At 52.9% G+C, this 17604-nt stretch overlaps 1 protein-coding gene across 4 annotated transcripts in view; it reads right to left on the reverse strand.

Moving 5' to 3' along the window:
* LOC142497920 (hyaluronan synthase 1-like) overlaps positions 1 to 17604 on the reverse strand; it is a 78132-nt gene that overhangs the window by 43874 nt on the left and 16654 nt on the right. Inside the window, exon 2 of one of the 4 annotated variants that reach the window (XM_075606369.1) lies at positions 9085 to 9177. The exons of the other annotated variants lie outside the window; for them this stretch is intronic. Within the exon in view, the coding sequence (XP_075462484.1) occupies positions 9085 to 9109 (25 nt within the window). The 5' untranslated portion in view covers positions 9110 to 9177. The remainder of the gene's footprint in view (positions 1 to 9084; positions 9178 to 17604) is intronic. 4 annotated transcript variants of the gene reach the window in all.

Genomic DNA, 17604 nt, shown 5'->3' on the forward strand with positions numbered 1-17604 from the left:
TCAACCCCTTCAGTGCCGGAGGGGAATGGGGGGCATTGCTCTGCAACGCGGCACAAGCCCTCGTAGCGGCTTGAGGCAGGACACGGGACATCGGCTGAACAGGTGGGACAGGGGACACAGGTGATAGGAGACACAGGTGACAGGGGACACAGGTGACAGGGGACACAGGCTGCACAGGTGACAGGGGACACAGGCTGCACAGGTGACAGGGGACACAGGCGGCACAGGTGACAGGGGACACAGGCTGCACAGCGGGGACAGGGGACACAGGCTGCACAGCGGGGACAGGGGACACAGGTGACAGAGGACACAGGCTGCACAGCAGGAACAGGGGACACAGGCTGCACAGGTGACAGGGGACACAGGCTGCACAGGTGACAGGTGACACATGCTGCACAGGTGACAGGGGACACATGCTGCACAGGTGACAGGGGACACAGGCTGCACAGCGGGGACAGGGGACACAGGCTGCTCAGCGGGGACAGGGGACACAGGTGACAGAGGACACAGGCTGCACAGCAGGGACAGGTGACACATGCTGCACAGGTGACAGGGGACACAGGCGGCACAGGTGACAGGGGACACAGGCTGCACAGGTGGGACATGGGACACAGGCTGCACAGGTGGGACAGGTGACACATGCTGCACAGGTGGGACAGGGGACACAGGCTGCACAGGTGGGACAGGGGACACAGGCTGCACAGGTGGGACAGGGGACACAGGCTGCACAGGTGGGACAGGGGACACAGGCTGCACAGGTGGGACAGGGGACACAGGCTGCACAGGCTGCACAGGTGGGACAGGGGACACAGGCTGCACAGGTGGGACAGGGGACACAGGCTGCACAGGTGGGACAGGGGACACAGGCTGCACAGGTGGGACAGGGGACACAGGCTGCACAGGTGGGACAGGGGACACAGGCTGCAAAGGCTGCACAGGTGGGACAGGTGGGACAGGGGACACAGGCTGCACAGGTGGGACAGGGGACACAGGCTGCACAGGCTGCACAGGTGGGACAGGGGACACAGGCTGCACAGGCTGCACAGGTGGGACAGGGGACACAGGCTGCACAGGTGGGACAGGGGACACAGGCTGCACAGGCGACACAGGCTGCACAGGGGACACAGGCTGCACAGGTGGGACAGGGGACACAGGCTGCACAGGTGGGACAGGGGACACAGGCTGCAAAGGCTGCACAGGTGGGACAGGGGACACATCAGAGGAGGAGTAGGGCGGGACAAGAGCAAAGTGACAGACATTGGGGCGGGGGACAGGGAGAGAGACAGACAGGGGGGGGACGGGACAGGGAGAGAGACAGACAGGGGGGGGGGGGGACAGGGAGAGAGACAGACAGGGGGGGGGACAGGGAGAGAGACAGACAGGGGGGGGGGACAGGGAGAGAGACAGACAGGGGGGGGGACAGGGAGAGAGACAGACAGGGGGAGGGGGGGACAGGGAGAGAGACAGACAGGGGGACAGGGAGAGAGACAGACAGGGGGGGGACAGGGAGAGAGACAGACAGGGGGGGGGGACAGGGAGAGAGACAGACAGGGGGGGACAGGGAGAGAGACAGACAGGGGGGGGGACAGGGAGAGAGACAGACAGGGGGGGGGACAGGGAGAGAGACAGACAGGGGGGGGGACAGGGAGAGAGACAGACAGGGGGGGGGACAGGGGAGAGACAGACATGGGGGAGCACAGAGGGAGAGACAGACATGGGGGGGAGCACAGAGGAAGAGACAGACATGGGGGGAGCACAGAGGGAGAGACAGACATGGGGGAGCACAGAGGGAGAGACAGACATGGCGGGAGCACAGAGGGAGAGACAGACATGGGGGGAGCACAGAGGGAGTGACAGACATGGGGGGAGCACAGAGGGAGAGACAGACATGGGGGGAGCACAGAGGGAGAGACAGACATGGGGGGAGCAAAGAGGGAGAGACAGACATGGGGGGAGCACAGAGGGAGTGACAGACATGGGGGGAGCACAGAGGGAGAGACAGACATGGGGGGAGCACAGAGGGAGAGACAGACATGGGGGGAGCACAGAGGGAGAGACAGACATGGGGGGGCAGAGGGAGGGACAGACATGGGGGGGCAGGGGGAGAGACAGGCATGGGGGAGCACAGAGGGAGAGACAGACATGGGGGGAGCACAGAGGGAGAGACAAACATGGGGGGAGCACAGAGGGAGAGACAGACATGCGGGGGGCAGAGGGAGGGACAGACATGGGGGGGAAGGTGGAGAGACATGCATGGGGGAGCACAGAGGGAGAGACAGACATGGGGGGAGCAGAGAGGAGAGACAGACATGGGGGAGCACAGAGGCAGAGACAGACATGGGGCTAGTACAGAGAGAAAGACATGGGGGGAGCACAGAGGGAGAGACAGGCATGGGGGGGAGCACAGAGAGAGAGACAGACAAGGGAGGGCACAGAGGGAGAGAGAGACATGGGGGGATAGAGGGAGAGACAGACATGGGGGGAGAACAGAGGGAGAGATAGACATTGGGGGTAGAGGGAGAGACAGACATGGGAGGGGATAGAGGGAGAGGCAGACATGGGGGGAGAACAGAGGGAGATATAGACATGAGGGGGCACAGGGAGAGACAGACATGGGGGGCAAAGAGGGAGAGAGACATGGGGTGGCACAGAGGGAGAGAGACATGAGGGGGCACAGAGGGAGAGAGACATGGGGGGGCACAGAGGGAGAGAGACATGGGGGGCACAGAGGGAGAGAGACATGGGGGAAGCACAGAGGGAGAGATACATGGGGGAACACAGGGAGAGACAGACAGTGGGGGGGACACTAGAGAGACAGACAAGGGGTGGAGAACATAGGGAGAGACAGACATGGGGGCCCAGAGAGAGAGACACATGGGCGGCACAAAGGGAGAGACAGACATAGGTGAGCACAGAGGGAGTCACAGACATGGGGGGGAGCACAGGGGGGTGACACAGGGGGGGGGCACAGAGGGAGATACAGAAATGAGGAGGGCACAGAGGGAGAGACAAACATGGGGGGCACAGAGGGAGACAGACATGGGGGGCACAGAGGGAGACAGACATGGGGGGAGCACAGAGGAAGAGAGATTTGGGGCAGGGAGCACAGAGAGGGAGGCAGACATGGGGGGCATGAGAGGGAGAGAGATGTGGGGCAGGGAGCGACAGACTTGGGGGAAAACAGGGAGAGACAAACATGGGGGGAACACAGAAGGAGAGACAGATATGGGGGGACACAGGGAAAGACAGACATGGGGGGGCACAGGGAGAGACAGACATGGGGTGGCACAGGGAGAGACAGACATGGGGGGGCACACAGGGATAGACAGATTTGGGGGGGGATAGAAAAGAGACAGACATGGGGGGAGAACAGAGGGAGATATAGACATGAGGGGGCACAGGGAGAGGCAGACATGGGGGGCAAAGAGGGAGAGAGACATGGGGTGGCACAGAGGGAGAGAGACATGGGGGGGCACAGAGGGAGAGAGACATGGGGGGGCACAGAGGGAGAGAGACATGGGGGGCACAGAGGGAGAGAGACATGGGGGGACACAGAGGGAGAGACAGACAGTGTGGGGGAGACACTGGAGAGACAAACATGGGGGAAGCACAGAGGGAGAGATACATGGGGGAACACAGGGAGAGACAGACAGTGGGGGGGACACTAGAGAGACAGACATGGGGTGGAGAACATAGGGAGAGACAGACATGGGGGCCCAGAGAGAGAGACACATGGGCGGCACAAAGGGAGAGACAGACATAGGTGAGCACAGAGGGAGTCACAGACATGGGGGGAGCACAGGGGGGGGGCACAGAGGGAGATACAGATATGAGGGGGGCACAGAGGGAGAGACAAACATGGGAGCACAGAGGGAGAGGCAGACATGGGGGGCACAGAGGGAGACAGACATGGGGGCACAGAGGGAGACAGACATGGGGGGAGCACAGAGGAAGAGAGGTTTGGGGCAGGGAGCACAGAGGGGGAGGCAGACATGGGGGGCATCAGAGGGAGAGAGATGTGGGGCAGGGAGTGACAGACTTGGGGGGAAAACCGGGAGACAAACATGGGGGGAACACAGAAGGAGAGACAGACATGGGGGGGCACACAGGGATAGACAGATTTGGGGGGGCACAGGGAGAGACAGACGTGGGGGACACACATGGATACAGATTTGGGGGGGGCACAGGGAGAGACAGACATGGGGGGGCACAGGGAGAGACAGACATGGGGGACACACAGGGATAGACAGATTTGGGGGGGCACAGGGAGAGACAGACGTGGGGGACACACATGGATAGACAGATTTGGGGGGGCACAAGGAGAGACAGACATGAGGGGGGGCACAGAGGGATAGATAGAGGCAAACAACAGCACTAGTTCTATCACAGAAAATAATTGTATTAACCTGTATGGGGGAGGGTGCGTGAGTCTGTGCATATACTAGGAAAACGCTATATTTTATACCGCGTTGTGGTATAAGCGCGTAACCTTTGCTTGTATTATGTGTGCATGGTCAGTGTTCTGTTTTATCCGTGACATCGCAAGCCGGGCGCTAACTCCAATCAGCAGCTTCTAGCAAGAAAATCAATTCTATATAGCCCAGGTCCTCTGGTCTGCCGTTTCCCCCCCCACCCTCCCCTTACCTCCGCGGCCGCGGGGGATGTTGCGGGTGGCGGCGGGCTCGCCGGCGGCTCCCTGTGCAGGATGCCGCCATGTTTAAGGGCCGGGCGCACGCGCGGAGTTTCGTGCATGCGCAGGAGTCGTGGCGGCCATTACAGTGAGCGCATGCGCAGTACGCTCGGAGCACGCGGCGGCTGATATGAAGTGGCTCCGCGGGGACTACAAGCCCCATAATGCATAGGGGCATGCAATCACATATGCGCAACCAGCCAATAGGGCTGCCAGGATCACGGCTAGCTAGGGGTTAGGTTTGGTGCGAATCTGAGACCACATCAGTCGGAGATGGGACACAGAGAGGTGAGGGTGTAGGTGCAGGGTGTCTGTGACCCCGATAGGCCCCAGCTAGGCCCCGACTCCCCTTTACGTTTGTGGCAGCAACAGGGACAGGCTTTTAGGTAGGGACACTGCCCCATTAGCTGTTTGTCAATAGGGAATACAGCTGCGCAACGCTTAAGAGGGAGGTGTGACAGTAGGGGGAAATGTGGCTGCTGTTTATAAAGGTTAAGTCTGCCATTACCCCTACCTGTCAGTAATACCTTGGTATTGTATTACTGTATATGTTATGTATATATGTATCTTTGCTTGGTTCCAGCACCTCAGGAATCAGGGGTTAATATGTTTGCAGTAGAATTGTTGCAAATGTTATGTTGCAGTCCTGCCCACCAATCAGGGCCTGGCATGTAGGCAGCACCTTCCTACCCACCAATCAGGGCCTGGGCAGGTAGGCAGCTCCTTCCTACCCACCAATCAGTGCCTGGGCATGTAGGCAGCACCTTCCTACCCACCAATCGGTGCCTGGGCAGATAGGCAGCTCCTTCCTACCCACCAATCAGTGCCTGGGCATGTAGGCAGCACCTTCCTACCCACCAATCAGTGCCTGGGCAGATAGGCAGCTCCTTCCTACCCACCAATCAGTGCCTGGGCAGATAGGCAGCTCCTTCCTACCCACCAATCAGGGCCGGGCATGTAGGCAGCTCCTGGCCCTGAGTGTTGCAATATTATGGTTCAAGTGTAGGTAAGTGTAGACCCCATGCAGACAGGCTGGAGAGAGTTACAGGGGAGGGAGACCCCTAGCAGACAGGAGGGAGACCCCTAGCAGACAGGCTGGAGAGAGTTACAGGGGAGGGAGACCCCTAGCAGACAGGAGGGAGACCCCTAGCAGACAGGAAGGGAGACCCCTAGCAGACAGGCTGGAGAGAGTTACAGGGGAGGGAGACCCCTAGCAGACAGGAGGGAGACCCCTAGCAGACAGGGAGGGAGACCCCTAGCAGACAGGCTGGAGAGAGTTACAGGGGAGGGAGACCCCTAGCAGACAGGAGGGAGACCCCTAGCAGACAGGGAGGGAGACCCCTAGCAGACAGAGGCTGGAGAGAGTTACAGAGGTGTTGCTGTGACAGGGAGAAACTGCAGTGTCCACTCCAGTGCTGGTCTCAGGCCTGAAAACCAGTCCTGTAGGCACTGGGCAAAGAAAGAGAACAGGGGAAATCTCTGCAAGAAGTTCCCTGCGACTAGTTAGGCCGGGCATCCCCCAGTTGGGTATGTGTGATGTTTGTGTCTTTTGTATAGTTGTGGATATGTTTTTCCAATAAATTAATTGTAGCCAGGTTGACCCTCTCTGCCCCGCGACCCCCCCCCCCCTCGTTACCTCCGCTGCCGGGGGTCACTCGACAGACCGCCGGCACTTCTGGAGGGTGGGGGCCGAGCAGGGAGTGCTCCGGAGGTCCCCAGCGGCTCCCGAGCAGGGCGCCGCCATCTTGCGCAAGTTCGCGCATGCGCAGTGCAAAAATACACGCAGCGGTCAGCAGAGACATTGCGCATGCGCAAGGATATAGCGCGCGAACCCTACCCTACCAGGGAAGGCTCTTGGAAGGGACTACAAGACCCGTGAGCCTCAGCAGCACCCCCATGACGCCAGGGAGCCAATAGGGCTACAGGAGCTCCCTGCTTGCAGGGAATAGATACATTTCGCGCGCTGGAGAAGCGAGGTAGTCCAGACCAGGAAGAGCTAGGGGTAGGAGGTGCGTGCAGGGGTCTGTGACCCACTGCATTAGGCCAGCAACCCCCCTAGGCCCCAAATAGGTCCTAAGCCACCTTATAGCTTGTGGTGCTGTAGGGACAGGCCCTAGGTTAGGGACCCTGCCCCATTAGCTGTTTGCCAGTTAGGGACACAGCGGACGCTGCGCTTCCCGCCAAGAGGCTTGGGCGCAAGCCTACGCCATAAAGAGAACTGGACTATCTTCAGGGTGGGATCGCCCCTGACGGATCACCACGCGGGTGGATCCTGGATGTCGTGCAGGAACTCGACTGATCCTTTGTGAAGATCCTTTAAAGCCAGGTGCCGCCGCACCAGGCAGGTATCGTTATAAGTGCACCAACAAAGTACTCACACATAGTGGCAACGCTGACCACGTGACAAAGGGGTTATACTGTGGACACGGTGTGGGGGTACACGGTGGTGAGCACGGGGTATACGCTCCTAAGCGGGAGTGACTGACACTTGAGACTTTGGTACAGTTATTGAGTTGATAACATATGGTTAATGTGAGTGTAAAGTGTTATGTTGATGCTGCATATAGTAAACGGTTATACCTATACTCCAGTGTATGTGATTACTATATGCGGGTCCTGTGTAGGGGACATTCTACACTCCTAGAATCCTGCACAGGTGGAGGCGCTGATCAAGAAACGTTCCAGAGAGCACCCCAGGTTCCCAGCAAGCGGAGGCTCAGGCCCCTGGTGAACCTGCAGGTATACGCACCACACCCGGTAACACATAGGTCCCCCCCTCACACACAATCTGTATGCGGTTGGGTGGGGGAATACCCGTTACATAATTTTATAAACTCTCGTGCTCTGTCTGGCGATATTGATCCCTGGTATTAGTCCTGGTCTCCCGTGACACTGCCCCATTAGCTGTTTGTCAATAGGGAGTACAGCTGCAATGATGCGCAGCCCGGACAGCTTGTGATCTGGGACCAGATCACACCCAAAGTGTATAGAGACTATCTGCATGCGGGACACGCCGGCCGATACCACCCACGCGGAGGAGGACTCATCGCAAAGGCGGGCACCATCGCTGGATCAGCAGATCCTGTACAGCTATCAGTCGGCGCGCCCGTACCCGGCAGGTACCTACCTCACTAAGTGCACCAACCAACTAACACACACCAGGGTGGCAGCGCTGACCACATATAGGGGTGGTGGCTGTATCCTTGCGGACACCGGGGTGGTCGGTTGCCCGAGGGCCCCGTCCGGTACTGTGGGCACGGTGTGGGTTACACGGTGGTGGGTTATGGCTGTGTGAGGCTTGATGGGTAGCTGTAACCAGTAGCATTATTATTCTCATAACTGTTATATAGATAGTTATAGGAAAAGGTTGTTGTTAATTTTATACAGTGTGTGTATCAGTATTTTAGGGTTCCTGTGAGGGGCTCCTCCCACTACGCTGGGATCCCTCCCAGGTGGAGGCGCTGCACCGAGATTGTTGTTGCTATATCACCCAGGGGCTCCCCGTGGCGGAGGGTTGGGATCTCTGTGAGCAAACAGGTAATGCCAGCACCAGTAGCCTCTCTACACTAGGGGGAAAGAGAGCTACTTGTACATATATATTCAATATTTTCAACATTTTGAATGAATGAAAATCATAGTACGTTCGCTATCCTTCAGCGAAACACAATAAGTTCAATACAATTTCTCAGCCACCATTTCCACCCCTCCCCACCAACATTTGCAGTAATAATAAATATAGTCAATCAATTGATTTATATTATTACGGCTCCAAGAACTCGCGGCGAGGAAGTAGCTGTCATCTAGGGTTGCCAAGTGGCTTCTCCAAAAATACTGGCCACAAGGGTGAAAGGTGTGTCACTCACGCACACACACACACACACACCTCCGCTCCATCTGTTTCCTCCTCTCCTTGGCCCCACCCCCAGGCTCCTGACACCTCCTGCTGATTGGCTGCATTTCCCAGCAGCAGCAACTCAGGGTGGAAGAAGCTACCCAGCCCCCTAACAACAGCCCTGCCCTCTCCCTCTGGGAAATCCCGCGGCCCCCCAAGCCGGTCACTATGTCCAGAGAAATAATATCAGGGACAATGCCAAACTCTTGCATTTGTGTAAGATGGGGGCCTCAACTCCAGGCCCCAAGACCCCGCCAGCAGGTCAGGTTTTAAGGATATCCCAGCTTCAACACAAGTGGCTCAATCGAAGACTGAGACTCACCTGTGCTGAAGCAGGGATATCCTTCTAACATGACCTGCTGGCGGGTTTTGAAGACTAGAGTTGAGAACCCATGGTGTAAGGCAGGGGTGCGCAAAGGGGGGGGGGGGCGCCCCCGTGGGGGCTACAGAGGTCCCACGCTCTCTCTGAGAAACCGCGCGAGGACTCTGCAGATTCAACTACCTGATCTTCGGCGACGCATCACCATGGTAACCGGTGTCAAATGATGCTACACATTTCACACCTCTCCCCTTAATCAGCCAATAGAGAACCTCACTAGAGAAGAAAAACATGCGTTACAAACCCTCAAATCAAATAAAAACACTGTCATTAAGGGAGCTGACAAGGGAGGGGCAGTAGTGGTCCGGGACAGGAGTCAGTGTAGGGCTGAAGCTCTTCGTCAGCTTGGGGACCCTACTCCATATGCCACGCTCCATGGAGATCCCATTGTCCCTTTTCCCAGGGAATTGAAGTCGTTATTAGAACTGGGGGACGTTCTTGGTATACTAGAACAGCGGTGCGCAAACTCCCCACACCTGTGCCCCCCCCCACCTGCTCCTTCCTCTCGTGCCCCCCCCCCCCCCTCATGTCTGATGCGTCAAATAACGCGGTGGGGTCATGTGACGTCACGTGACCCGCAACGTCTTTTGCCGTCACGTTTCCATGGCAACGGGCGTGACCAGGGACGCGTGACCAGACCCCCCAGAAAAATCTTGGGGCCCCCCCAGTTTGCGCACTGCTGTGAAAAGAAACTCGGTATATGTCGATACAGAGTATAGCCAGCAGGTGGCAGCAAATATTAATTACTAAATAAGCAGGACCTGTATGAGCTTATAAAGGTCCATGTTAAAATATACTGTTTGTGCTCATTTGCATGTCATTACCCAGAATGCCTTGCTGCAGTGGAAGCACTGTATGCTAAGAGATAATGGGGAAAGGCACGGTTGCAGACCTGCCGAGATGTGTGAATGTGCTCACAATGGGTATTTTTATTTACGAAATAATATTATTCATTAGATTTAGAGACGTACGTGGCTGGTGCCAAAGTTCTGCAGATCTGTTCCTGTCTGAGAGCCAGGCTCCTCTCTTTCCTATCTATGAAACCATTTTACACCTTTAATCAAATGCTTGGGGAGAGGGGAGGACTGATACGTGATACAATGCATGTGCTGCTTCTCCTTTCTGCTTAAGCTGCAGGACTCTAGTAACAAGTCATTGTATTTTGTAGGCTTTCTGGGTCTGTGTAAAACTGTTAGAATTAAATGCCCAGCCTGTCACTGGTATTCACAGTCTCAGAGATACGAGATTATTCTCTCCGTAACAGACACAGGGTCTCAATCATAGAGAACTTGCAATTTCCAGGTAAGGCCAGTTGTTTGTCCAGAGTCCCAAAAACGCACTGATTTTGGCCTTTGGATGGCGACACCTCTGGTATCGTAGGGTGTGGAAGGTGAAAGTAAAAGTGAAATGCTGCAAAACTTTAGCATGTTTTGGTTTCCTGTGGGTTTTTTTTCTTATTTTTTGTTATCGTTGAAATTGTTTTTTTCCATAACAATAAAACATAATACATTTTACCAAGACAACCGTGATTACAATATTCCTTTACATTTAACGGTATAGTAAACCAGTAAATTATATATTCAAATTACATATATTTTAGACAATGAGAAGAAAAAAAAAACTAAATCCAATTTTAAATCGATAAGTCCTGCCTGCAATGCATCAGAAATGTGTATTTCTATCGGCACGTTTCCCCGTTACCCACAGTTCCAGTTCCAAACAAGATATACGGTCACCAACTTGTTGTATAACCCTCAATGGAGAGATGCAGTGTTTTTATATTGATCAAAGTCTCACACAATCTGCTTCAGGTTTATTAAACAAAATGATGTTTTATTGGATTTTTTGCTGGAAGAATTACGTTGCTGTTTTTGCACAACAGATTTGCCCAATTTTAGCAACTTTTGAAACTATTTTTTATTTGTTTTTAATCCACCTTTGTCTGTCTTGAGATGTCTGGGGAAAGGTCAACATAGACAGTAACTGTGATATACTGAGGTAATCAAAGCAACTGAAGCTAATTTGATTTCCTTGTATCGGGTCTGGGTAGTTCCTTATCAGGTATGACACCATATTAAATGCCCCAGGGTGTTCAGAGAGGTACCTACAGTAGGTGTCTAGTAATGGAATTGGTTGTAAAGCTGACAGGGTGAATTTGTCTGGATAAATATCCAGCAGTTTTAGCTGAGAGAGAGACGGGTTAGCATCACGACCAAACAGAAGGATTCCTCTCAGAAACAGATAAAGCAGCCATCTTAGATGATATCCGAATTTATCTGGACATCATCGCCATTTTGTACTATTTTTGTATTTATCTTCAAAATAAACGTTTCTGTTGGTGTTCGAAAACCAGAATGCTGAGTTCTGTTATGCTGGAGCAATCGATAAAAAAAGACAAAGGACATTTAACAATAAAATATGGACATTTTCCTCCCTAGAAACGCTGCTGTGAGGATGTTTCCAATGTAGGCCTATCCTACCTCTCCTAACAGCACATTGCAGGTCTATCCTACCTCTCCTAACACAGCACATTGCAGGCCTATCCAACCTCTTCTAACCAGCACATTGCAGGCCTGTCCTACCTCTCCTAACACAGCACATCACAGGCCTATCCTACCTCTCCTAACACAGAACATTGCAGGCCTATCCAACCTCTTCTAACACAACACATTGCAGGCCTATCCTACCTCTCCTAACACAGCACATTGCAGGCCTATCCTACCTCTCCTAACACAGCCCATTGCAGGCCTATCCTACCTCTTCTAACACAACACATTGCAGGCCTATCCTAACTCTTCTAACACAGCACATTGCAGGCCTATCCTACCTCTTCTAGCATAGCACATTGCAGGTCTATCCTACCTCTTCTAACACAGCACATTGCAGGTCTATCCTACCTCTCCTAACACAGCACATTGCAGGCCTATCCTACCTCTTCTAACCAGTACATTGCAGGCCTATCCTACCTCTTCTAACACAACACACTGCAGGCCTATCCTACCTCTTCTAACACAACACATTGCAGGCCTATCCTACCTCTTCTAACACAGCACATTGCAGGCCTATCCTACCTCTTCTAACACAACACATTGCAGGCCTATCCTACCTCTTCTAACACAACACATTGCAGGCCTATCCTACCTCTCCTAACACAGCCCATTGCAGGCCTGTCCTACCTCTCCTAACACAGCACATTGCAGGCCTATCCGACCTCTCCTAACACAGCACATTGCAGGTCTATCCTACCTCTCCTAACACAGCACATTGCAGGCCTATCCTACCTCTTCTAACCAGCACATTGCAGGCCTATCCTACCTCTTCTAACACAACACACTGCAGGCCTATCCTACCTCTTCTAACACAACACATTGCTGGCCTATCCTACCTCTTCTAACACAACACATTGCAGGCCTATCCTACCTCTCCTAGCCCAGCACATTGCAGGCCTATCCTACCTCTCCTAACACAGCCCATTGCAGGCCTATCCTACCTCTCCTAACACAGCACATTGCAGGCCTGTCCTATCTCTTCTAACACAGCACATTGCAGGCCTATCCTACCTCTTCTAACCCAGCACATTGCAGGCCTATCCTACCTCTCCTAACAGAGCACATTGCAGGCCTATGCTACCTCTTCTAACACAACACATTGCAGGCCTGTCCTACCTCTCCTAACACAGCACATTGCAGGCCTATCCTACCTCCTAACAAAGCACATTGCAGGCCTATCCTACCTCTTCTAACACAGCACATTGCAGGCCTATCCTACCTCTTCTAACCCAGCACATTGCAGGCCTATCCTACCTCTCCTAACACAGCACATTGCAGGCCTATCCTACCTCTTCTAACACAGCACATTGGAGGCCTATCCTACCTCTCCTAACACAGCACATTGCAGGCCTAACTAACCTCCTCTAACACAGCACATTGCAGGCCTATCCTAACACAACACATTGCAGGCCTATTCTACCTCTCCTAACACAGCACATTGCAGGCTTATCCTACCTCTCCTAACACAGCACATTGCGGGCCTATCCTACCTCTCATAACACAGCACATTGCAGGCCTATCCTACCTCTCCTAACACAGCACATTGCAGGCCTATCCTACCTCTCCTAACACAGCACATTGCAGGCCTATCCTACCTCTCCTAACAGCACACTGCAGGCCTATCCTACCTCCTCTAACACAGCACATTGCAGGCCTATCCTACCTCTTCTAACACAACACATTGCAGGCCTATCCTACCTCTCCTAACACAGCACATTGCAGGCCTGTCCTACCATTCTACCTCTCCTAACACAACACATTGCGGGCCTATCCTACCTCTCATAACACAGCACATTGCAGGCATATCCTACCTCTCCTAACACAGCACATTGCAGGCCTGTCCTACCACTCCTAACAAAGCACATTGCAGGCCTATCCTACCTTTCCTAACACATGTTTTAACATTAAAATGAACGGGATGTGCAAAACTGTTTATTTTAGCTTCACATCGTCATCTTTGTATATAACAATGCTAGTATAAATATTTCAGTTCAGTTCATGTTTAGATTTTCAATGGTCCCTTCAGTCAGAATAATCTATTTCTAATTTTTGGGGCCTCTTAAACTTGACATCGTTTAGGGCCTCGGAGGGTCAAAGCACGGCCCCCCTTGCACCACTTTTGCCTTAATACACATAACCCCTCCTTACCCGGCTCAAAACGAGTGTCACATCAAGATGTATTACAGGCACACCCCGGTTTAAGGACACTCACTTTAAGTACACTCGCGAGTAAGGACATATCGTCCAATAGGCAAACGGCAGCTCACGCATGCGCCTGTCAGCACGTCCTAAACAGCAATAACGGCTCCTTACCTGTACCGAAGCTGTGCGCAAACAGGGAGACTATGGAGCCTGTTACAAATGCGTTATTTACATCAGTTCTGCACGTATATGACGATTGCAGTACAGTGCATGCATCGATAAGTGGAAGAAGGTAGTGCTTCACTTTAAGTACATTTTCACTTTACATACTGTACATGCTCCGGTTCCATTGCGTACGTTAATGCGGGGTATGCCTCTATTACTGTACATGTGGAGATCGGGGTCTCCGATTACCTTTCTCAGTGTGCTGGCATCCGTGCAAGCTGGGCTTATAAGTAGTGATGTTGCCGGTTACTAGAGCAGCCCCATTGTGTTACTCCAAAGTGCATATTAAAAGGAGCTCCAGTGGAGTAACGTGTATTCCCCTCATTGGCTGGGAAGTGACTCACCCTCATAGCGTGGCCCTATATTAAATAAGGGACACGTTCCCTAACTGTAAAAACAACAAAGGTGACCATACATCATTACACACATAGTTCCACACGCAGACAGGAAACACTCGATATACAATGAGATCCCCCATCTGTCTCTCCTCCTGGGAACCTGAGTCTAGAACCTCACTACAGTCTAGTGATATCACAGGTCACCATGCCTCCAGGGGGGGGTATTTTTACTTGTTAACCTGGACCAGGTGACAGGGTAAGGGGAGGGGTGTTACACTGCAGATAACCCATACAGTTAACCCTCTAAGGCCCTTAACGCTTTAAGGTGATACAGTAATCCCAAAGTGGGATTACATACCCATACCCCCTTAATACATATACCCCCTTAATACACATACCCCTTTAAATTCACATATCCTCTTGCGTCAATTTAACAACAAGAAACGTATTTTTACTGTGTGTGCACCTAGAGATCTATATTCAGTACTAATGCTTCCCAGGTGCAAAACGTGGGCAAAACCAGGCAGAAAATGGGCACCAAAACGTATTAAAGGAAAAGATCAAATTGCTTTCAATGAGATTCCTTTTCTTTGATTGATCTGGTGCTGTTTTGGGAGTTTTGAAACTAGGGGACTTAAGTAAATATCCCCCATAACCCTGCGAGTGTCTATTTCCCACTGCCTATAATTTGTGGAGATGTGATAGCAGCAATAAGCTCCGATTTGAAAGGAGTCCTCACTGTGCTATCATTATGACACTGCAGTATCAGACAGGCTCCTGCAATAGAACAGGTTAAAAGGTCTGTTAACCAAGGGTAGCACTATCTGCTCAGCTCAGCCAAACTGGTATAACAGCTGCATTACATGTCACGGGCGTGAACGCCTCTCTGTGGGCGTGATAGGCGGCTCAGTGACAGGCGTCAGGATATAATTTCTTAATAAGCACCATTTTATGGGCAATTTTTGAAATCAGCTTTTCCATTTCACAAATGAGTGCGTACATTGGCTGTGAAAGTGAGACGGTAAGAGGGGACGGGAGGTGGGTGTATTTTTTATGTACATAAGGTCAGATGGGCATGCAGGGCTCACAGACTGGGCTGCAAAACTGGGGCAGAACCAACGTAGTATAGCTAGGGTCGCCAGGTGTCCTGTATTGAACCCGACTGTCCTGTATTTGGACACACTGTCCAGTAAAAGATTACAGGTAATGCTGGACATGTGTGTGTATACCGGTATTACCTCTCTGGGCGGGTATGTGTATACCGGTATTACCTCTCTGGGCGTGTATGTGTATACCGGTATTACCTCTCTGGGCGTGTGTGTGTATACCGGTATTACCTCTCTGGGCGTGTATGTGTATACCGGTATTACCTCTCTGGGCGTGTATGTGTATACCGGTATTACCTCTCTGGGCGTGTATGTGTATACCGGTATTACCTCTCTGGGCGTGTATGTGTATACCGGTATTACCTCTCTGGGCGTGTATGTGTATACCCGTATTACCTCTCTGGGCGTGTATGTGTATACCGGTATTACCTCTCTGGGCGTGTATGTATATACCAGTATTACCTCTCTAGGAGTGCATGTGTATACCGGTATTACCTCTCTGGGTGTGTGTGTGTGTATACCGGTATTACCTCTCTGGGCGTGTGTGTGTATACCGTTATTACCTCTCTGGGCGTGTGTGTATACCAGTATTACCTCTCTGGGCGTGTGTGTATACCAGTATTACCTCTCTGGGCATGTATGTGTATACCGGTGTTACCTCTCTGGACGTGTATGTGTATACCGATATTACCTCTCTGGGCGTGTGTGTGTGTACTGGTATTACTTCTCTGGACATAGTGACCTGAAGACTTGTGGGGCAGCTGGATTTCCCCGAGCAGGGAGAGAGAGCAGGGCAGTTGCTAGGGAGCTGGGCAGCTTCCTCCATACTGGTTGGCTGCTGCTCGGTATTGCAGCCAATCACGGGGAGGTGTCAGGAGCACAGGGTGGGGCCAAGGAGAGGAGGAACCAGTATGGAGCGAAGAGAGGTGTGTGTGTGTGTGTGTGTAACCCAAGCGCATCGTACCTTTCACCATTGTGTCCAGTATTTTTGGAGAAGCCGCCTGGCAACGCTGAGTATAGCAGCGGTTCCATCAAAAGGGAAAATCTGATTGATTTGAATTGGTAAATCCTACAGACTCCAAAAGTCTCCAGACTGCAAAACTAGACTGAGAATCAGATCCACAAAAGGGTGCTAAGCCGAATGGCAGTCAATGAAAGCTTAGCAGCCTTTGTGGATCTAGGCCTTAGGGCCGTACTCTACGCCTGCCAAAATGGCTGTCCTGGCCATTCTCAGCTGAAAACAACCATTGAGGTCCAAGGCAATTTTGTCCAAAATCAGCTTTAATGGGCTATGCCAGCAGATAAAGAATTACCATTTAAGGCACGGATCCATTAATAACTTAACGAGCCTGTAACAAATCGGTCTCCATTATATGTACCTCTGCACACATCTCTTACAGAGACGTTACGTTAACGCCACGTTAAGTGCTAAAATAGGACGCTCTCTTTCTCCTCATTAGAGATTTGCAAAACTGTCAAAATCCGTTTCGCGGAACGTCCCGAGCTTTCCATGCATAGGATAGTTACAGGTTCAACCCGCGCCGATTCATCCAAAACCGCCATAGGATACAATCCGTGGATTCTGTGTCTCCCCGTGCGGATTGTTAAATCCGAAGATGGATTGTCGGTGATAAAAACACGGACAGACAGAGAGATACAGATATATATATGTGTGACTTCCCAGGTGGCAAACAGATCTGGGGTCCCAAGTGTGCCTGCTGCGGGGCACAGTTCCTAAAACCCGTGCTGCTGTGTGCTACGGAACCCGCAGAGGAAGATGCGGCTAACCCGCCTACCTCAGCTACAGAGGGCTCGTCCAGGTGAAGAGGAAAGACAGCAGCCAACCAGCCGTGGTGGTGCGCCAGCCGGCGGACCACACACGTGAAGCTGAAGCATCTGCTGCGGACCCTGCTGTGGACCCGCTGCGCCTCGATATCCCTCGGCAGCAAGCGCTGGTGCGGCTGGAGCCGCGGAAGAGGCTCCCAGCCGTGGCGACTCCCAGTGTGTTGGAGGGACATCCAGAGACGGGACCGGAGGAAGAGGAACCCATCGCAAGCCAGCGGAGTGGTGCGGAACCTCCTTACTCCCCACAGGCTCCGATGGAGGCGGCCGTGGAAAAGGTCCGAACTAAGGCTCCTAACCTGAGGGTGAGCCTGTGCGCTCCAACCCAAATGGTCCCAGGACTGGGATCCAACGCTCACGAGTTTCAAGACAGTGAGTGGACTGCCCCAGAAGTGTCGGGGACAGGTCCCCAGACTGTCGCGGTGGGAACTGACAGCGTCC

This window comes from Ascaphus truei, chromosome 6 (assembly GCF_040206685.1).
Source record: "Ascaphus truei isolate aAscTru1 chromosome 6, aAscTru1.hap1, whole genome shotgun sequence".
In the NCBI taxonomy this organism is placed as follows: Eukaryota; Metazoa; Chordata; class Amphibia; order Anura; family Ascaphidae; genus Ascaphus; species Ascaphus truei.